The sequence below is a fragment of the Prionailurus bengalensis genome, chromosome B4 (assembly GCF_016509475.1).
Source record: "Prionailurus bengalensis isolate Pbe53 chromosome B4, Fcat_Pben_1.1_paternal_pri, whole genome shotgun sequence".
Lineage (NCBI taxonomy): Eukaryota > Metazoa > Chordata > Mammalia > Carnivora > Felidae > Prionailurus > Prionailurus bengalensis.
The window spans coordinates 41705013-41725731 of record NC_057358.1 but is presented as its reverse complement, the minus strand read 5'-3'; the positions used below and the strand labels follow the sequence as shown (position 1 = coordinate 41725731).

General features: G+C 53.3%; 2 protein-coding genes across 4 annotated transcripts; both read right to left on the bottom strand.

Annotated features, from left to right (window-relative positions):
- Positions 1 to 2824: 2824 nt before the first annotated feature.
- Positions 2825 to 10797, bottom strand: ENO2 (enolase 2). Of its 3 annotated transcripts, none has more exons than XM_043561874.1 (12): positions 10665 to 10797; positions 9403 to 9492; positions 8832 to 8927; positions 8629 to 8687; positions 8268 to 8337; positions 7649 to 7782; positions 7186 to 7408; positions 5984 to 6181; positions 4926 to 5127; positions 4272 to 4380; positions 4053 to 4111; positions 2825 to 3764 (listed from the first exon to the last, which is right to left on the bottom strand). In XM_043561874.1, exons 2-12 carry the CDS (start codon positions 9485 to 9487, stop codon positions 3695 to 3697), a joined length of 1305 nt encoding a protein of 434 aa, XP_043417809.1. In that variant the 5' UTR covers positions 9488 to 9492; positions 10665 to 10797; the 3' UTR covers positions 2825 to 3694. The 3 variants fall into 3 exon arrangements, with proteins under 3 accessions (XP_043417809.1, XP_043417810.1, XP_043417811.1); XM_043561875.1 differs by lacking the exon at positions 10665 to 10797 and adding an exon at positions 10491 to 10511; XM_043561876.1 differs by lacking the exon at positions 9403 to 9492 and having other exon boundaries at positions 10665 to 10765.
- A 290-nt stretch (positions 10798 to 11087) lies between these two features.
- On the bottom strand, positions 11088 to 19302 carry LRRC23 (leucine rich repeat containing 23). The gene is made up of 8 exons (XM_043561877.1): positions 17087 to 19302; positions 16433 to 16608; positions 16238 to 16347; positions 15540 to 15793; positions 14758 to 14888; positions 13988 to 14124; positions 12053 to 12353; positions 11088 to 11458 (listed from the first exon to the last, which is right to left on the bottom strand). Exons 2-7 carry the CDS (start codon positions 16556 to 16558, stop codon positions 12080 to 12082), a joined length of 1032 nt encoding a protein of 343 aa, XP_043417812.1. The 5' UTR covers positions 16559 to 16608; positions 17087 to 19302; the 3' UTR covers positions 11088 to 11458; positions 12053 to 12079.
- Between the last annotated feature and the right edge of the window lie 1417 nt (positions 19303 to 20719).

Genomic DNA, 20719 nt, shown 5'->3' with positions numbered 1-20719 from the left:
TGAGGAGGGTTTCGGTTGGCAAGACAAAGGTGGATAGAATGGGGGGGGGGGGGCGGGAGTGGGTAAAGAAGATTAGAAGGAAATGTAAGATAAACAAGGCCTTTGGTGGCAGTATGGAGGAGGGAAGGCCAGAGATGAGGAAGACGAGTGGAGATGGAAAGGGAAAGCAGTAGAAGGAAATGATAGAAATGGGAGAAGCAAGCCCCAGTGTAGGTAAGGGATTAATTTATGGGAATGGGACACCATCTTCTTCAGGCCCTTCTGTCTGGTGGTGTCTCCATTTTCCTCCCCAAACCTGTCTGAAGTCATCACAGACAGTACTCTTGGCCACAGGGAAGGGGTCAGGTGGGGATTAGGCTCACCGTGGAGCGAAATCCCTTGGGGCCCTGGTTCCCCAATCCCAATCATTCTACTATGTAGACAATCCCCACCCCACCCGCAGACCACAGGGTCTTCCTTCAACCCTCCTAGCTCTCCAGGCAGCCATTTCCAGTCTCCAGCCTAAAGCCAACACTTCCGCCCGTCCACCACCAATGTCTTCTAGGCGGTCTCCCTGGCCCCATACCAAGCAGCAACATCTCCCAGGACAAAGGACACCAAGACACTGGGTGATTTTTGGCAGCAGAGATTGGAAAGGCCAGAGAATGGGAGGGAGGCAGGCTGGGAAACTGGAAGAGCTGGAGCTGGAGCCTGGATTGGGAGCCCTTAATAGCTCTCCAGATTTGGGGTGGGAGTAGGGTATGTGTGGGGCCAAGCCAGCTAGAGGCCAAAGATAGGCCCTGCATGGCAGGATCCCACTAGCCTTCTGGGAAGGATGGAGGCTGGCTCTGTAACAACTCAGTGGAATTAGCCTCATATTTCCTTGGGCCAGGCTCGGCCAAATTCTGGGAATACCCGAAGCTTTAAACAGATTCTAAAGCACTGGGGAACCTGGGCAAGGCTTCCTTGGCCTGGGGATGAATCACCACTCTTTAGCTTTTTGGTTTGCCACTCACTTTTCTACTGCACGCTCACCTTCTGTATTCCTCAGGGCCTTCCACAGACCAGGCCAGCTCCCTGTCCCCCTCTCCCCAGTGATCCCTGCCCTCCCTTCCTCTAAGCCCTAGAATGGCCCCTGCTCCTTCTCCCCACCCCCCAACTTTGTTCCAAGGCTCCTCCTACTCGCTCCCCATTGCATTTCCTCTCTTTCTGCACTTCTCAGTTCAAGTCTCCCACTGGGCCCAGGCCCAGGCCCTTCCCAGCTCCCTTCTAGGCGGAGCTGCTCTCTCTAGTTTTTTAACCACTAAGGGCTGGGCTAAGATGGTGACATACCTGAGCCTAAAAGAAAAATGTAGGCCTACGTAGGAACAGAAGACAGGTAGAGTCAGAGAAGCCAGGGCCTACCCCCTCCAATTCCTCCCCTATCTTAAGACCAGGCTCACCGTTCAGCTTTGGGGTGCATCACACACACACACACACCACCACCACCACCCCCTCACCCCAGCCCCCCACAACCCACTGGTCTCCAGGCAACAGCACAAAGGGAAAGTGGAGAGAGGGGCCTGGGAGGCCCAGACAGAGCCAACTGTAACCCAATCCAACCCAGAACCTTTGGGGGGGGGGGGGGGATGGCTGCCAGAGAAGCCCACCTAGCAAGGAGGGAGGAAAGGACAGAGGTTAGGAAATGTGGCTCCAACCAAAATGGTCTTGGTCAGCCCAGGAGTTGGAGAAGATAGATCCTAGGAACCCCAGAGAAAACTGAGAGGCACAGAACAAAGTACAGTGTGCCCCAAGGGGAACAGAAAGGGCGCCAGGAGACAGGAGAGAAGGGAAAGATGAGATGCCCCTACTAAGAGGCTTGGAGGAGCAGGGGCAAGAACTGAAAATGGCTGAGTATGTCAGGGACACAGGAAGAAGAGCAGTGAAATGGGTCCTGCCCATACAGGACTAAAATCCTCTTCTAGTTCTGGAGTTGGGCAGGATGGCAGGGCGCCCAGGACCAGAACTCAGAGTAGAAACAGAGTAGGAGGCCCATAGAGGGGACAGCCTTGAAATTCCTCCCATCCCACCCCTAGCTCAGGGGGAGCCTGGTGTCCCACAGAACCTTGCCTCCCTCTAGTGGCCACAGCGCCCCGGGTGGAACACCTACCTGCTGGGCTCTGCTCTGTGTCCCAGCCCTATGAGAGGGTTTCTCCCCCTAGGTGGTTCCTGGGTCCCCATCTCAAAGTCAGTGTTCCACTGGAGCTGAAGGTTTATAGTGGGTCTCCAGCCACACACTGGGGCCCTACTCGCAGGCCAAACCAGCCCTTGCGGTCCCGACTCTCAGGTTTCCAGGAACACTTTCTCAAGCCCACCTCCAGATCCTCTGGTACCATCCTTCCCTCCCCAGTTCCCCATCTTGCAGGGGGTGATGCCCACACAGCGCTGCTGTGGCCCACAGTGGCCAGGAATGTGTTGGGGAGAGGCCCAGTGGGGGAACTGCTCCAGTCCATAGCTTTATCCCTTCTTTGGTCAAGGCCCTATGGGAATCCAGAATGCTTTGGACCCCTTTTCCCCAAAATGCACACCCACAGAATTTTTGACACTTCTAGGGATTCTTGGACTCCAGGTTAAGAACTCTTCATTGACCTGGGTCCTGGGGCCAGGCTTGCTGATGAGAAGGCAGGGCCAAGGTGGTCCCCACCCAGCCGGGGAGGGGTAGGCAGGGCCATTGTCTTAGCCATACTGGTTGGGTTTCTTCATCTTTCTGTGTCCTCCCCAGCTCTGCTATCCAGTTTCACCAACTTCTGGGTGCTCCGTCTTCTCTCCCCTCATACGGACGAAAGACTCTTCAGACACAACAATGCACTGTGATTCAGACTTTAATGGTGGTGCTCATTTCAACGCCACAGAGGTGGTGGCAACTGTGGAGCGTGGCACAGGGGAGTGAGACATTGCTCGGGTGCAGCTGGAGGAAGAACAGGGAAGCCGGGGCTGGGGGAGAGCTATGGGGGAAGAGTCCCCGGGCACACAGCCCCACCTCTGGACTGAGCCGGCTTAGGTTAAGGGCTGGGAGACACGAAGGAACTGATGACAGGTCCCTTTTCTGTTACCCTTCCCGTTCCATTTTCAGCAAGACCTCCCACCCCAGGCCATCTCGGAATCTACGGCCACATGAAGTACCCACGCACACACACGCGATCTCCTCTGGTCAGGCCAGGGTTTGGCCCTGGAGTTGTGGAGAAACGCTGAATTAATGAACAAGACGAGTGAACAATAAATAAACAAATAAATAATTCACTGAAGTCTTCGGCCAGGCATGATCACGCGGCCAGCGCTCCCCTCCCCCTCGGCACTGCACACTCCCTGGCTCAGATGCCACATGGACAAACGTGTGGAAGCGGCAGAAAGCACAGTGACACACGGCCCCTCTCTCAACACGTCCCCAGTCAGCCCTGATGCACCTCTACACAGACCCTGACTGTTCTTCCATGGGGACTCCCTCATAATCCTCAGTCCCATGGCCAGTTTTTGAGGAGAGAGAATAGAAAGGAAAGAGAAGTGGAGAGTGTGGAGCCCAGAGTGGGGAGAGCACAGAGCAGGGGCTGGACAAGCCAAGGAACAGAGCAACAGGTCAGCCGGGGTGTCCGGGGTGAAATATCACAGAGCAAGACAGGAAGAGAGAGGATCCAGGAGGATGGGAGAGGGGTTCCAGGTCTCCAGGCAAGTAGAGGGATCACAGCACGCTGGGATTGCGGAAATTATGTCCAGCAAAGCGAGCTTCGTCCCCCAGCTCTTCTTCAATTCTGGAAGGGATGAGCCAGAAAAGAAATAAGGACGCAGGAGGATTCCACTTCTCTTTCCAGGAGGCCCCTATCCTCTCCAAGCCTGTCATACCACCTGTCCCTATGTCCGGCCCAAGCAGGGGCATCCCCTGGCTTCTCCACATGACCTGTGGGAGCCATCAATCAGGCCATGGGTAAACCCATCATTCGAAAACAAGTATTTTCTGGATATCTACTGTTCTCCAGGTCCTGGGTATCGGAGCTTTTAACCCTCTGGGCCCCGGGCTCTCATCCCCCAGGTTTCCTCACCTCATGAGCTGGTTGTACTTAGCCAGACGCTCAGAACGGCACGGGGCACCAGTCTTGATCTGAAACATCCCCAAACATATGCAGCTCAGTGGCTACCCCTTCACTTCCTGAAAGGAAACTTACACTCCCTTGACATTCTCCCGACACCCGCAAACACCTGGAAAGAGAGACCCACCCGACAGAACCCACCAATTTCACAAAGATCGCCCTTGCACTCACCTGGCCCGTGCACAGCCCCACCACCAGATCGGCGATGAACGTGTCCTCAGTCTCTCCTGAGCGATGACTCACCATGACACCCCAGCCATTCTCCTGAGCCAGCTTGCACCTGCAGCCATACATCAGCACTGACCTCCAGCCCCTCACACTGGGCACTCTCTTCCCAGCCCCAACATTGGTCTATGTCGAGAAACACCTGGCCGGGGGCACCTGGGTGGCTCAGTCAGTTAAGCGTCCAACTCTTGGTTTCAGCTCAAGTCATGATCTCACAGTTTCGTGAAATTGAGCCCCACATGGGGCACTGTGCTGGCAGGGCACTCCTTGGGATTCTCTCTCCCTCTCTCTCTCTCTGTCTCTGCACCCCTCCCCGCACCCCCACCCCCCCTCCCTCCCCTACTGACTCACACTCTCTCTGTTCACTCAAAAATAAATAAATAAACTAAAACAAACAAACAAACAAACAAACACCTGGCAGGAAGCTCTCTGGGAGGGGCACAGGGCATGGGGTGGAGGGGACAGAGCCGGAAGAGCTGGGAAGGTGACTGCAGGTTCCCCGCTCTCTTCAGCATCTATGCCAGGACGAGGCTGGGAGCACTTGCCAGAGGCATCCTGTAGAAACAGGGGCCGGGTAGGGGAGAGCCAGGGGACACTCACGCTTGGATGGCTTCCGTGACTGAGCCGATCTGGTTGACCTTGAGCAGCAGACAGTTGCAGGCCTTTTCCTCCACTGCCCGCTCGATACGCTTTGGGTTGGTCACTGTCAGGTCATCGCCCACGATCTGGATCCCTACATTGGCTGTGAACTTCGACCAGGCGGCCCAATCGTCCTGGTCAAAGGGGTCCTCGATGGAGACCACTGCAGGGAGAGCAGGAGGGGCCGCTGACCCTCCCTGGGGCTTGCATCAGGCAGGAACACCCACCCTGTGATTCCCTGAAATGGATACATCCCCTGGCTAACTTAGCCTGCTCATCCTTGCTTCCCTGCCTCCGAAATAAGCCTGCCCTGACACTTACCTAGATTCTTTCTGAAAACCTTCCACACAACGAGGAGCACTAACCACTATGCGATCACGCCCGACACCTTCCGAACACCTTCCAAAAAAACAAGCGTTCGGGATCTTTCTCGTAACTGCCTTTGCATTTTCCCACCTTCATTACCAGGAAGCTTTCCCTCTGTGCTATTCTAAATCCCTCATTTTGCATTTATGTCTTGCTCTGTCTCAGGGAAACGGAAACCAGCCTCCTCCCTGCAGGAGTCACAGCCTTTAGTGGGTTTGGAGAGGGTAGTTCAGCTCCTCCTCAGCCTTCCCATCCTACCCCCACAGCGCTTCCAGCTCTACTCAGCATCCACAGCTTCATCAGTCAAAAACACTGATAGGTACAAGCTCCCTGCTGGGCCCAGTCACCCTCTCACCATGACTGGTTCCTTCCAAAGCCCTCCCCGTGATCCCAGCCACTGCGGGACACACGAGTTTAATTAGGACCGGAAGCAGATGAAACAGATTCACCATAGGTACCTGCACATTTACATTACATACAAAGCCAGCCCCTGCAGAAGGCTCTTTGGCCCCTGTCCTGGTTCTCTGGCTCTGCTTAGGACACCTCCACCTGGCACCTAAGTCAGTGCCCCACAAGGTCCCAGGCTGCCCCACACATCCCCGCCTGCCCCTTGACCCTTGCGCTGCCCTCCCTCCCATAGCCCTTGTTCTCACCAGGATAGTCCCTGACAAAATCCTGGTAGAGGGCCCCCAGCTGGTCCCCAGTGATGTATCGGGAGGGATCAGCAGGAGACTTAAAGTCCAAGTCATATTTGCCTTCGCGATGAAACTCCGAGGCAGCGACGTCCATGCCAATGACAATCTTTTCTGTGTAGCCAGCCTTGTCGATGGCTTCCTTCACCAACTCCAAGGCTGGGGATGGAATACAGTGGGATCACCAGCAGGAAGGGTGGGCAAAGAGGAATGTGAAAAAGAAAGAAATTCAGAGCCGAGGCACAGGACTGGTGCTGGGAAGAAGCCTGGCTACAATTGTTGTTAGGGTCATCCCAGGTCTGGGAAGAGCAGACCATCTTCTAAGAGGACAGAGGAATGGAATTCTGTTTGTAACAGGTTTTTTTGTCAATAGCTATCATTTATTATGGGCTATGTCACCTAAGTACAATGGTGCTAAGAGGGAGATACTGTTGTTGTTCCCATTTTATAGGCAAGAAAGACAAGCACAGAGAAGCTGAGTAAGAAAGATCACTAGCCAGTAACTCTTAAGTCAAGGTTCAAATCCAGGCAATTTGACCCCAGAACCTGAACTCTTAGCCACTTCCTGTTATTGTTTTGTTTTTTTTTTTTTAAGTTGAGAGTGGGGAGGGCAGAAAGAAAGAGAGAGCAAATCTTAAGCGGGCTCCACACTCAGCACAGAGCCCAAAGCAGGGCTCGGTCCCACAGCTCTGAGATCATAACCCGAGCTGAAATCAAGAGTCAGACACTCAACTGGCCACCCAGGCGCCCCTTCCTGTTATTGTTTCTATTCACTAGATAGCTCCTCCCACAGCAGAGAAAAATTAGGGATCTTAGAGACCTGAGAGGTTGGGGGTAGAAATGGGATAGACTCAGAATTGAATCCCTACAGTACAGTACATCTCATCAAACTGAGAATCCTACAAAGTTCAAGTCCAGGATGGATCCTCCAAGTCACTTAGACCACCTCCCAGCATTCCCAGCTGGACAGGTGAAGACTGTCCTCTTAGGCCTGCCTGTAAATGTGGCAGGCCCTCTGGGACCCACTCCGGTATGGGTTCCTCCTTCAGCTGGCTCAAGGGCCTCCCACCCATACTCCTCAGGATCTGGGGAGCTGTGTGGCCCTTCCTGATGTCCAAGGACAGAGCAAGACTTAAAGCAGGGAGTAGGGCTCCTGGCCTCACCTTCACTGTTCTCCAGGATGTTGGGGGCAAAGCCACCTTCATCTCCCACATTGGTGGCATCCTTGCCATATTTGTCCTTGATGACCCCCTTGAGTGTGTGGTAGACCTCCGCCCCAAGTCGCATGGCATCGCGAAAACTCTCAGCGCCCACTGGAAGGATCATAAACTCCTGCATGGCCAGCTTATTCCCAGCATGAGAGCCACCATTGATCACGTTGAAGGCCTGGGGGGCCACAGGACAGAAAAGTCACAGAGCACTTCCCTCCTCTGCCCCTGGGTTGTTAACCCAAGATCCCACACCTGCTCCAGCTTCCCAGGCTCAAAGTCTCAAGTCTCTCTCCTTTCTCTTTAGGTGCCTCAATGCACTCCCCCCCCCCACCCCCATCATTCTTCACAAGGTTTCATGCTCTCCCCCCACCCACCCCTGGGACTGGGACAGGCACAGGCGTGGCGCAGTGCTCACCGGCACAGGCAGGATGAGGTCTGAGTTCCCGGCCAGCTGAGCAATGTGGCGGTATAGGGGCAATTCCCGCTCGGCTGCCCCTGCCTTACACACGGCCAGGGACACACCCAGGATGGCATTGGCCCCAAACTTGGCTGGGAGATTACAGAGGAAGGCACTGAGCAAAATGTCCCCTAAATTTCCGAGCCCTTGACTCCACTTATATACCCCAAAAGGAGCCAGTAAAAGAGAACCCCTCTCCCCTCTCCACTCCTGCGACACCTCATCAGTCCTCTCCTGAAAATAGCAGGACACACACACACACACACACACACACACACACACTCGATGTAATGGGAAAGGGCAGACAGCTCCACCTATTTCTAAACATCTTGAGGCCAGACTGTCCGCTGCCAGCTCCCCCCCTTCACGCTGCAAAGTTCTTCTGTCTAATGTCACTCCCTCCTACTGTGGTTAAATTCTTCTTCTCTTGCTCTGGCTTTGAGAGGAGAATGGAAGGTGGGCTAGTCCAGACAGCCTTCCGAAGGAAGTCCCCACAGCACTGGCCCCTTCAGTGCCCTGTGTGCTCCACACACCCACCCTGCTCACACCTCCTCACTTTCTCCCAGCCCTGGCTTACATTTGTTCTCGGTCCCATCCAGCTCCAACATCAGGTTGTCAAGCTTCTCCTGCTCCACCACCGACAGACCCTGTAGACAGAGCCACCATCACCCCAGGCCAGGATGGAGGCTGGGCCCGGAGGCAGAGGGCCCCACCCCATTCCCACATAGGCTCACAGCTGGCCAGCAGCCAACCAGGTTTCTGTGAAAGCAGGCCTGTCTGGATTGGGAGCAGGGGTGGGGAAGGAGTCTCCCCACACTCTCCTCGAGAAGTATGATTCCCAAGAGGAATCTCCCTTCTCTCCCTCCTCCCCTCATCCAGGATTGCTTCCAGGACCCTGGTCCTGCCCACCACCGCCCCCAGCAAAGAGCAGGCCTCACTGAGCTGATGAGGGCTGGAGCAATGGTGGTGTTGATGTGGTCCACTGCCTTCAGGACACCTGGGGAGAGGCAGAGAGGCCAGACTGGGTCAGGCTGGGAAGGGCCAGAAGTGGGGCGCAGGCAAGAAGGGGGCTGTGGACTGGTGTGAGGTAGGAGTATAAAGCTGAGGGATGGGAGAGTCTGGAAAAGAGAAAAGGCCTCACCTTTGCCCAAGTAACGCTGTTTGTCCCCATCCCGCAGCTCCAGGGCCTCATAGATACCAGTGGAGGCTCCACTGGGCACTGCAGCCCGGAAGAGACCTGAGAGAGGGACACGAAATAAGGAGGGACAGAGAAGGACACTACAGGGACCAGGGATTCCTTCAGCTTTCTAGCTCTAACCTATCCCCACACTGCTAACATACACACACACACACACACACACACACACACACACACACAAAGCATAAGCAGGGGCCTCATCTGCCCAGTTGAGGTCCCACAAGTACAAGTAGGAACCCACAGATATGAAGCTATGCAGGCAGCACACATATGCACACACGCACACAGGTACACACACAGGCCTGCGGAGGCAGGATATATCCCATACATAAAATAGAACACAGAGATGAGCCTATCTGGGCTCCGCTGGACAAGAAGTATCCAACCCCCACAGTCCAGGCTGGTGAACCTGGCCCAGCACCCCATCCCCACTGGGAATCAAGGCAGCTTCCCCTCCCTAGCCAGGGGAAACCCAGCCTGAGGGCTGTGGGAAGGCCCATGCCCTGCCCACTACCTTTGGCGGTGTAGAGATCCACCTCCACCGTGGGATTCCCACGGGAGTCCAGGATCTCCCGCGCCCAGATCTTCTCTATCGACATGATGGCTGAGTTATTGGGTGGAAGGAAAGGAAGGAGAAAGATAAGAGGTTTAGAGAGGTGGAGCCTGATCAGTGGGAGGGGCCAGAGACTGGGAGCCATGGGAAAGAGGTTACTGCAGTGGGTGGGGGGTGGGGAGGAGCTGGCTGCAGTCCCGGCTTTAGAAGGGATCCCCCCCCCCCCACGGGGAGAGAAGGTCAATGCAGTGAGGAAGGGGAGGTCAATGCAGTGGGGGGCGGGGTAGGATCAAACGGGTGAGAAGGGAGGACACCGCAGTGAGGAGGGAGGGGCACTAGCACAGGTTCCCTCGACCCCCTCAGTAGCTCCAGCAGCGGATTCGTGGTGGGGTTCCCCCAGATCTCAGAGTGTAATGGCTGCCAGACTTGCATTTCTCCTTGTTGACAAAAGAGGATGGGCTGTCTGGGGCCTCTCCTCCAGAGCCCTCCTCCCCCGCAACCTAACACCCCCAACCCCACTCCAAGATCCCAGTCTCTCTCCTAAACATACGTCCCTCCTCTTCCCAAGAGATGGACAGTACAGAAGTCTGGGGAGAGGGTCCTGGAGAAGCCCTCAGACCCTGGGGGTTGCAGCGGGGGCGGGGAGGGAAAAGAGATCTGGGGGGAGAGGTAACGCTGGGCACATCCTTCCCCCCCACCCCACGCCAGCCCCTAGACAAATTCTCCCCTCCTCCCATCCCTCCCCCATCCAGCGGCGAGAAGCAATGTAAAAGGAGAGGGGCAGTATGGGGGAGGAAGGGGAGAGAGGGGAGTTCAGAAGTCTAGGGATGCTGAAGAATGGGAAGAGAAGACGTTTCTCCAGATGCAAAGCCAAGGGACGTGCCAGGATAAAAATGCACAGCCCAGGGAGACCCCGAACTTAACAGCGACAGAACCGGAGGCGGAGAGGGGCCGAGGGAGAGGGGCAGGCAAGGGTGGAGAAAGGCGCAGTTAGAAACAGGTGCGGAGAGACCTGACGCCCAGATGAGGAGGGGGCGACCGCCACTAACCGAGAGGAGCGGTCCTAGAAGGCCTGGGAGGGAGGGTGCCTGGGGAGGTGCAGATGACTGAGCAGGTGCGCAGCGCCACGGGGCGAGGGATGCGCGCAGGCCAGGGGAAAGGGCGGGGGGCGCGGCGGCGAGGGGAGGGGGCCGGAGGGGTGCAGGGGCCCGCTGGGGCTTCACCTCGGGGCTGCAGACTCAGCCTGTGGCGATGGCGGTGGCGGCGGCGGCGGCGCGGAGAGAGCGGGAGTGGTGGCGGCGGCGGCGGCGGCGGCGGCTGCGGCTCCCGGGCGGCGGGCGGGGGGCGGGCGGGGGGAGGCGCCGATAGGGCCGGGCGGGCGCATGTGACCCGGAGCCCCCGATGAGTCAGGAGCCTCCGGCGGAGGCGCACGTAGGAGTGCGGGTGGGGGGCCTGTGGGGGGCGGGGTGGGGGAGGGCGCGGGGGAGAGCTATGGGGGAGGGGCTAGGGGCGACCCAGGACCTGGCCCCCAGCACCCACACGCGCTCACACCCACGCTCTGCCCCCCTCGAAGGTAACAGGCACAGCCTCACACCAGTGAAGCCCATGACAGACTTGGTGTCTCACAACCCCAGTCAGACACAGAGTATCAAAATGTCTCTTTATTTGAAAACCGAACTGTTGTAACACACCCAGCCGCCTCCGCAGCTCCTCTGCAGCCAACTCTAGGAGCATCCCCTGGGCCCATCCAGGCCTGATTTTCCCATACCTGCCCGAGGGCTGCCACACACCCAAACACACTCACACACACACACACACACACACACACGTTCCAGGCAGGGCTCAGGCCCACCGGACGTGGCCCAGGTGCCCACCCAGAGCCTGGACAGCAAGCTGTGATGAATTCCCAGGTGTGAGGCAAGAGAGGGCATGCTCTGTCTCAGGATGAGGGGGGTGAACGTGGAAGCCCCCCTAACTGGGAGTCTTCTCGGGTCTTAGGGCCAGTGTCTTTGATCTCCTGGAGGAAGAGGACAGAAGTAAAGCCTCTGGGCCTTTTACTGCATTCCCCGTGCTGCCTGTGACCCCATCACCGGTGCCCAGGGGCCACACCTCCCTGGGCTCACCTCCCCAGTCTCTTTCTGCCTCATTTTCCCTCCTTTCTTCCCAGAACCCCTGTTTCCTGTTATTTTTAGCTTCAGATTTTTAGTGCAAGATCTTCCTCCCCTGCCTCCCCTCAGCTTCCATCCTCAACCACCACCTCCACCCCTTCCCCCTACCCCTCACCACACCCCAGACCTATCCTTTCCAGCTGATCTCCACTGTGTGTCGCACGTGGCCACCAGCCCCCCACCAGCATCTCTGCCAGCCTCCCAGATTCTCTTTGGTTACTTTTCCTCCCCTAATGTATTCTCCTAAGCCTTTCCTCAGCTCCTCCCAAGCCCTCCTGGTCCTCTCTACTCACTCTGAGACACCCCTTGACTCCTAACTCTGGTCTTTCCAAGGGTTCTCCCGCCATGTCCCTGCCTCAGCCACCTCCTCCCGTAGCAGCTTCTCTTCCCCTGGCTGCCAGACCCCTGGCCTCCTCTTCCTGCCTCTCTGTCTGCTTCCTTACTATTCTTGGAGGCTAAAAGAGCTGCTGCTACATGGAAGACTGCTCCAGTTCGAAGCTGTGCTCAGGCTCAGCCTCCTGCTCCTGGGTCTCCTTCATCCTCTGACGGATCTCATCAGCCTCAGCCCGCTCCTCCTCCTCGTAGAAATCTTTATCCAGGCGTTCGAGGTGTGCTATCTGCACCAGGGCCTCCTGGCGATAGTCACTCTCATCTGTACACGGGTTGTCCAACAGCACCAAGGCTCGCAGCTTGGGCAGGTCCCGAAGCTTGGCCAGCTCTCCCAGGTGGGTCACCATGTTGCCCCTGCCGGAGTGGTCAGGAGGGATTCACCCTGGGGCAGAATGGGCTTTGGGGGCCAGCTCCCAGGAATGGGGCCTCTGAGGGAATCTCCCACCGGGTTCCCTAGAACCTGCCTCTGCGGACTGGCGTGCTCAGCATTGCCAGCTTTGCAGCAGAGGGGCTGTCTGTCCAACCTGCTCCAGTCCTGCCTCTGCCCTTCCAGGAACCTGGGAGCACCATGGTCTGTTCTGTAATGCACCAGTCGTATTTGTCCTTTTGGAGCAGCAAAGCTAGGTCCCAGCCCTGTCTTGTAGTTGGGAGGGGAGGGGGGACATCTCCCTTGCAAAGCCAAACTTCTTCTGTTATCAATCCTACCTAGTCAAAGGTTAGCAAGTAGGAGGCAGGCCAGTGGACAAGGAGCTGGGCTTTAAGTTCACGGAGGTGAGTGGTGCAATGTGGGTGCTGCGTTCAGGAAGGAGCCTAGAGCTAGAGACGGTCTGGGGCCTCCCGGCCTGAAGAACAAGCTTCATCTCCTAATGCGCCTCATTAAACATAAAATATGTTTATTTTCATGTTCTTGTCTCATGCCTCTAGGAAATCAGGTTTAATTGTTTTTTCAGCCTTAACCTCAACGGAGGTGACTACACCTCACAGGGTGTTTCTCACTGGGAGCCCTACTCCCACTGCACTTCGTGCTGGGCTGTCCTGTGCATTCCATTGCCCAGTCATTGAGCTACCTCTTCCCCACTACACTGAACTTCCAAACAACCCCCATTAACAGCCATTGAGGAGGGTCCATTATCTCAGGCTAGACCATTAAAGGAAAGGAGCCCACCGCCCACCCCCGCCGCCCTGCCACCCTGCAGCCCCAGCCCTGCCTGACCAATATGGCAGAACTAATTAGCAAGAGATTGCTCCAGAAGCCATGGCAGGAATTGGAGCTTCAAGGTGCAATCACATCTCTTTACTTGGAGATTCTCTTTCCTTTGCCAGCTTTAAGAATTTGGCCATGTTGACTAAGGAGGCAGTGTCCTTACATCTTGCTTAAAGAAACACACATGAAATCCTCCATCAGACAAGGGTTGCTGAAAGAAAATCACCCCCTGATCCCTAGTGCCTTTCTATCTAGAGAATTTCTTTCAAATACTCTTCTCTCCTCAAATCTGAGCACATCTTGTGTTTTATATCGGTAAGGGAGCCATCCCTTACAGGTGGGGCTCAGGAGAAGAGAGGCAGGAAATGGGATGGGGAATAAGGGTCCCGGAGATGGGAGAAGGGCAGCAGAAATTTACATGGAATAGGACCAAGAAAAGAGAATTGGAGCCAGACTCTGAGTCCCTTGAGGACAGGGACCGTCTCTGATTCCTTTAAATGTTGCCAAAACACAGCACAAAGCCCTGGCATATAGCATGTTCTCAAGAACTGTGGATGGAGTGAATAAAGATTCGGGAGTCTCAGGCTATAAAGGTCTCAGTGTTGCAATTAGGACTGAATGCAGAAGACAGTAAGGAAAGGAGGGGTAAAGATCAGGATGAAGGTTGAGGTGAGAATCTGGGAGTGAACTAGGATTGGGACTTTGGGGCCAGGGAGGAATATGGGGTCAAAAGCTGCTCCTGGTCCAGGGTAGGGGCAAGGTGGGGCCTGGAGGGGGTACATACCTCAGGTTGAGATACTGTAACGATGTCATTTCCTTGGAGAAGCCACTCAGAGTCTCAATCTGGTTGTCTCGAAGATGCAAGGTAGTGAGATTGCTTAGGCTCTCCAAGCCCTCCACCTTCTTCAGCATGTTCTGGGCCTAGACCCCAGGATACAGTGCATAGATTGGGAGAAAGTAGCAGGGACAGGGAAGAGAAGTCAGAGGCAACCTAAGAGTGGAGACAAAGGAGTGCAGGAGGGGAGTGGAGGTGGGTAGAGGTTGTGTAGAGAGTAAAGAAGACTAGGAGATGCTTCCAGTCCAGAGAAAGGTCAGCAGTAACCTCCTACTGCTCATCCCACCAAAGCCACCTCTTGATTAAGGAGAGATGCTTCAACCCATCCCCGGGCCCAAGAGTCCCCACGCCTCCACTGAGGAGAAATGCACTATCCTAGAATGAAGAAGCTCAAGAGTCAAAAACATGACATTTAAGTGGCTGCCTTTGCCTGGTATCTGTGCCTCAGTTAGAGCAAATTATGCTACTGCCTGTATCAAAGCAAATTGTCTTTATTCCTATGCATTATGTATTATCAGCCCTGCTAGGTGATAAGTACCTTGTCTGCTTTAACTTGGCGTCCCCATAGCATCTGGCACCAACTAAGGGCTCAAGAAATGATACCAAATTATCACGATGATGATGAAGCTAGTAGCTGAGCCTCCTAGACACCAGGCATCCTGGCCCCCAGAACAGTGCCCACCTTCCTGCACCAACCACCCTCTAATCCAGTGAGCTACCAAGAAGAGGTTCTTCAGTTTAGGAAGGTTGATTCCCAGGGTGGTTTCTATCTGGTTCCCCCGAAGCTCCAAGGTGTGCAGGCTGATCAGCTTTTGGGGGTCCAGACCTGTCACCATGCGGATGCGGTTACCTAAGGAGCAGGAGGGTATTAGGAGCTCAGAGGGCCACTCCAGATATTCAGCAGGAGACCCTGAATGTTGGGAGCCTCTGCATCCTCCTGTCTGGTGGATATGAGGAGGGACAGCTCCAGAGTTAACACCCCGGGGCCCTGGGGCAAGTGGTATGGTAGTACAAGGGCCAAATGGACATGTTCACCCAAGCCTTTGAGGAGTGACTGAAGAATCCCCAGCAATCCCCACGGCTAACTCCTTCTCCTCCTTCAAATATTTGCTCAATATCAAGCTTCTCAATGATACTTGTCCTTACCAACCTGTTTGAAGTTGCACTTGTGCCTCTATTCATTCCCTTTACCCTAATTTACTTTTCAACAGCACATATTGCCTCTTAACGTACTATATAAATTTGTTTATGTACTATGTTCATTGATAGTTGTCTGTCTCCCCTGACCAGAATGGAAGCTACATGCAAGTAAGGATTTTGTTTTGTTTACAGCTACATCTCCAGCACATAGAAATGTCACAACAAATCATAATGGATGTCAGAATGAATAAATGAATGAGTGAAAATTGCTCTGTGGCACAACCAAAGACCTCGCTGCCCATTTCTGTTGGCCACACGCGAGGAAAGAAAGAATCTCGTGTAGCCCAACCTAAGGACCCACCTTTGAGATCCAGGCTGCCCAGACGAGGGTGAGAGATGCCCTCCGTGTCAGTGATCTGGTTATAGGCAAAACTGGCAACCTGCAGGTAGGGCAGTTCATTCAGCTGGGCACTCCGAAGATGGTTGCCATCAGCCTTGAGCCAGAGCAGGTGTGTAAGGAAATTGAGTGGGGACAAATCTGTCAGGTGGTTCTCAGAAACATCCACATAGCGCAGATGGATGTAGGAACGCAACAAGTAGATATCTGTCAGATCCCTAGGAGATGGCAAAGGCCAGAGTTAGGGTTAATAATCCAGCAAGGACTGACAGAGGTGCTAAAGCAGGGAGCAATAGGGAGATGGCCTATTAATGGAGAGAAGATTGAGTGACAAATGGGAGTGGTAAGGAAGCGGGACAGAAGGTAGGTGGGTTCTTAACAGGGAGCAGGGACCTTTTTTTGGTGGAGAGCCAAGAACCAACACTGTGAAGGACAAGTGAAGGAGTCCAGGAGGAATCCCCCGACACACCCTCACAGCCTCCAATTCCCCAGGCCAGCTCTGATGGAGTCACAGGGCTCCAGAAAAGTAAATTCTACCCTTCCCTTCCACTGGCCAAAGTAAGAGAGCTCCAAATTCCCAGCTGAGGCACCCAAGAAAGAGGATGAGAAAGGAAATTGGGCCCTACAACCTCAAGGCCTCTCCTGGTCCCCCATAAAGGCACCTCTCTTTAACCTCCAGCTTGACATAAGCATGAGCCAGTCCATTGCCCGTCTTGCAGAGCAAAGAAAGCCCTTCCTTCATCATGTCCTCCGTGAGGGGGGTGGGCAACCACTGCAAGAAGAAGTGGAGTCAGGCATCCCTTTCCAGCCCAACTGGATCCCTTTGCCCTAGGACCCCTCTGCTCCCATGCTCGCACTTCCTCAGAGAGGTCTTCTCCCTCCTTCCTGTAGTCCTCCCACTCCTCTGTCTCCCTCTCATCCTCTTCCTTTTCCAGATCATCCTGGTCTGCATCGAAGTCTTCCAGATCATCTTCATCTGACATCTTTCTTCCTGGCTGAAGGCTCCGGAGTCAAATCAAGCTCAGTGCTCCTCCTGAGAAAGAACGTCTCCTCAGCTTTGACCAGCCCTCAGCTCCCTCGCCTCCATTGACAGGGTACCCCTTCCCATCACCCTTGACCTCTGACCTCCTCCCAACCGTGCTTCCTTCCTCATCCCTGTGAGCGTCTCATTTGGACTCCCAACCTCCGCTTCCGACTTCCCACCGAGGACCTGTCTCCCTTCAGGATGCCTTCCCAGGCTTTTTCACAGTGGCCCCAACTGTCTTCTAGTAGCTCCGCCTCCCTTCTCCCGGACTGTCCTCTACCCAGTTCTTCCCATCTCCCCCTTAAGCCACGTTCTCCTACCAGCCTCCTACACCCCTCCCTTCCCTTCCATCCCTAACACCTGATCCACTCATTTCTTTGAATTTTCCCACCCCGTCTAGCCCTATTTCCCTGTCCCCTCTGGGGCACCAGACTGACGCCGTCTCCAACCCTCCCACACAATCCTTCGCTCGCAAAGGGGCGCAGACCCTGGTTCTGCTCGACTAAAGATGAGGTTCCGGAGAGGGTCTTGGCCCCGACCAGGAAGGACTGCTTTGAAAGACGAGAAAGGCGCAAGGAGGCGTCGCGTACTGCTGTTATGGCAACCAGGGGGCGGAACACTTGGCTACTTCCGCGGGGCAACTGCTTAGAGGGCCGTGAGGGGACCACGACGAACTGAACGGAAAATCTACCCGGGAGCAAGCGGACCAGTTGCCAGGTAAGGAGGGGCCAGCTTCCCCACCCGCAGAAGTGCGTTAATTGGCGCAGGGCAAAAGCAGTGGGTGGGGCTTGGAACAGAGCTGTGGGGAGGGGTGGGCGGGGCGATGGGCGGGGCTACTCGTACGTCACTCAAGACGTTAAAGGGACCGCACATCCTCAAAGCAAAAGTACTGTGAATTGCAATGAAACATCCTCGGGAGCTAAAGGGGAAGGAGGAGCAAGAAATACCAAAGTACGTGGTGGTCTGGTTTCTACCCCCACCCCAGCCTTGCACTTAGTTGACCTTTGGAAGGTGGCTAGGTGGAGTGGAAGGAGCCCAGGCCCAATGTATCTTAAGGCCTGTGTTGAGGAGTCTTGGCAGATCTGCAGTTTACTAGCAATTTACCTAAGACTATTTTCTCATCTGTAAAATAGGCTTAGCTATACCAACTGACAGGGTTCGAGTATGAGTGTAATCTCTGCTAACACACTGTAGATTGCTAAACCCAGTTTGGGAGCATTTCACTTTTCCTCATATCTTGGACTGGTTTGATGCAAACCTTTGGGGGCTAGTAAGGGAGAAAATCCAACAAGTGCCCACTGAACTACTCCTCATCGAATGCTGTTATATAAATAACAAGACCTGATACAAGCATACCCAGGTACTCAGGCCTGTGTGACTTGTTGAAGGAGATGAAAAAGAAGTTGAGATTCAAGAAATATTTCTGGAGAGATTGTGGGCTGTGTGAGATGCCTTCACAAGTGATAACTTAATCTTCACACCAGTCCTGTGAGATAGATATTTGAAAGAAGAGGAAACTAAGGCTCAAGGAGGTTGCTATTTATGACACAATTCCTGCCAGGGGAAAAGGAGATAGTACCAATCTGTGGAATCTAATATAAATAAAAACAATTGGGCAACAAGGTAAGATATCATGTGATTGTTAAATTGTGTGCTACAGGCTTTATATAACATGCAAAGTGATCTGATGGAAGATGCAGTGGGCTGGAAATCAGGACATGTTACCTCCTACTCTGTCTAGCTTGGGTAATATAGTTAATAGACAAATCTGTTCACTTGATGTCACGGAAATAGCAGGGGCTGTAAAGTCAGAGACACCAGGTTCAAAACCCACTCTGCCGTTTAATAACTGTGTGTTCCTCAGCATGTTATATAATTTTACTGAGGTTTAATTTTCACATTTGTGAAATGGAGATAAAAATGTCCACTTCCAAAAAAGGATTGTTATAAGTTTAAAAGAGATGATGTGGGTAAATGGCCTTGCACTTAGTTGGCCCTCAGTAAGCAACTCTGTGCCCCCTCCCCACCTCTTGCCTGTTTCCTCAGTCCTGGGGTTGTCATGAGGAATAAGAAGGTAAATATGGAAACACTCGGGAAGGTTGGAAATGCTAGGCAATTGAACGGTAGTGTCTTGTTGGAGTGGGGAAAGGAAAAGTCCATGTGGCTTGATGTAGCTGAAGGGAAAGGATTTGATTTTCCTTGGCCCCGAAGAAAGAAGAAGACATATTAGGTGGGAAGAAAAGACGTGACAGAAGGATTAGGGAGGTATCGCTGAGCATATTTTTGTTAAGCACTTACTCTGTGCCAGGCTATAGGTACTAGGCCCTCATGGACAGTAAAACAGTCCCTGTCATCTGGAACCTTACAACCCACTGACAGGGTTAAGTAAACGAGTAATTCCATATAATGAGACAGATATTATAATGATACCTGAGCTTTTACTAAGCACCAGTGGATAATTTTATTGTACAAGTGTATACGTAATATCATACACTCAGGGCAGTGATTCCAGACAGAGGAAGCACCTTCGGTAAGGCCTGGAGGAGAAGAGCCCAACCAATACCTGCGTAATGAAAGCTAGATACTCTGTGTCCTCTTTGATGACATCCTTCCCCCTAGAATGGTCTGAATAGAATCTCCTTGAGTTGTAAAAGTAATATTTAACTAACATTAAAATGCAAATAATACAGGTGCCCGAGTAGCTCAGTTGGGTAAGTGACCGACTCTTGATCTTGGCTCAGGTCATGATCTCATGGTCATACTGGGCAGAGAGTCTGCTTAAGATTCTCTCTCTCCCTCTCCCTCTGTCCCTCCCCCACTCACACTCTCTCTCTCAATAAATAAATAAACAAACAAACAAAATGCAAATAATAGAGAAGCATATAGAGAGGAACATACAAGTCCATGATCTCCCTCAGCATGACTCTCCTTTATTAGAAAAGATATATAGATTTTTATTTTATTTATTTATTTTTTTTTTGAGAGTATTCTTTTTTAAATTTTTTTTTCAACGTTTATTTATTTTGGGGACAGAGAGAGACAGAGCATGAACGGGGGAGGGCCAGAGAGAGGGAGACACAGAATCGGAAACAGGCTCCAGGCTCTGAGCCATCAGCCCAGAGCCTGACGCGGGGCTTGAACTCACGGACCGCGAGATCGTGACCTGGCTGAAGTCGGACGCTTAACCGACTGCGCCACCCAGGCGCCCCTATAGATTTTTATTTTTTGTTAAATTTTCTTAATGTTCATTTATTTTTGAGAGAGAGAGAGAAAGAGACAGAGTGCAAGCTAGGGAGGGGCAAAGAGAGAGGGACACACAGAACCCAAATCTGAGCTGTCAGCACAGAGCCAGACATGGGGCTCGAACCCACAGACTGTGAGATCGTGACCTGAGCCGAAGTCGGACACTTAACTGACTGAGCTATCCAGGCACCCCAAAGATATAGACTTTTAAAAAACAAAAATGGGGGCACCTGGGTGGCGCAGTCGGTTAAGCGTCCGACTTCAGCCAGGTCACGATCTCGCGGTCCGTGAGTTCGAGCCCCGCGTCAGGCTCTGGGCTGATGGCTCAGAGCCTGGAGCCTGTTTCCGATTCTGTGTCTCCCTCTCTCTCTGCCCCTCCCCCGTTCATGCTCTGTCTCTCTCTGTCCCAAAAATAAATAAACATTGAAAAAAAAATTTTAAAAAAAATGGTATCACTCATACATACTATTCATCAACTGAATTATTTTCATTTAATAATATGTCTTGGACATCTTTAATTATCACTAAACATACATCTACCTCTTTCTTTTTTATAGTTGTCTAGTCTCTTCCATTATATGGATATATGGTAATTTTTAACTGTTTCCTATTGATGGATTTTATTTTTATTATTTTTTTTAATGTTTATTTATTTTTGAGAGAGAGACACAGAATGCAAGTTGGGGAGGGTCAGAGAGAGAGGGAGACACAGCATCCGAAGCAGGCTCCAGGCTCTGAGCTGTCAGCACAGAGCCCGATGCAGGGCTTGAACCCACAAACGGTGAGATCAGACCTGAGCCAAAGTCTGACTCAACTGACTATCTGGCTCAACTGACTGAGCCACGCAGGTACCCCCCCCACTGATGGATTTTAACTT

Excerpts from the sequence above, each read along its gene's own strand:
- ENO2 (XM_043561874.1), bottom strand. The coding sequence starts at position 9,487 with ATGTCGATAGAGAAGATCTGGGCGCGGGAGATCCTGGACTCCCGTGGG. Across the intron at positions 8,688-8,831 it reads ACAGCGTTACTTGGGCAAAG|GTGTCCTGAAGGCAGTGGAC; the intron begins GTGAGGCCTTTT and ends GCCTCTCCCCAG. Across the intron at positions 5,128-5,983 it reads TTTTGTCAGGGACTATCCTG|TGGTCTCCATCGAGGACCCC; the intron begins GTGAGAACAAGG and ends CTCTCCCTGCAG.
- LRRC23 (XM_043561877.1), bottom strand. The coding sequence starts at position 16,558 with ATGTCAGATGAAGATGATCTGGAAGACTTCGATGCAGACCAGGATGAT. Across the intron at positions 16,348-16,432 it reads GAGAAGACCTCTCTGAGGAA|TGGTTGCCCACCCCCCTCAC; the intron begins GTGCGAGCATGG and ends TTCTTCTTGCAG. Across the intron at positions 14,125-14,757 it reads AACTGAAGAACCTCTTCTTG|GCCCAGAACATGCTGAAGAA; the intron begins GTAGCTCACTGG and ends CCTGGGGTCTAG.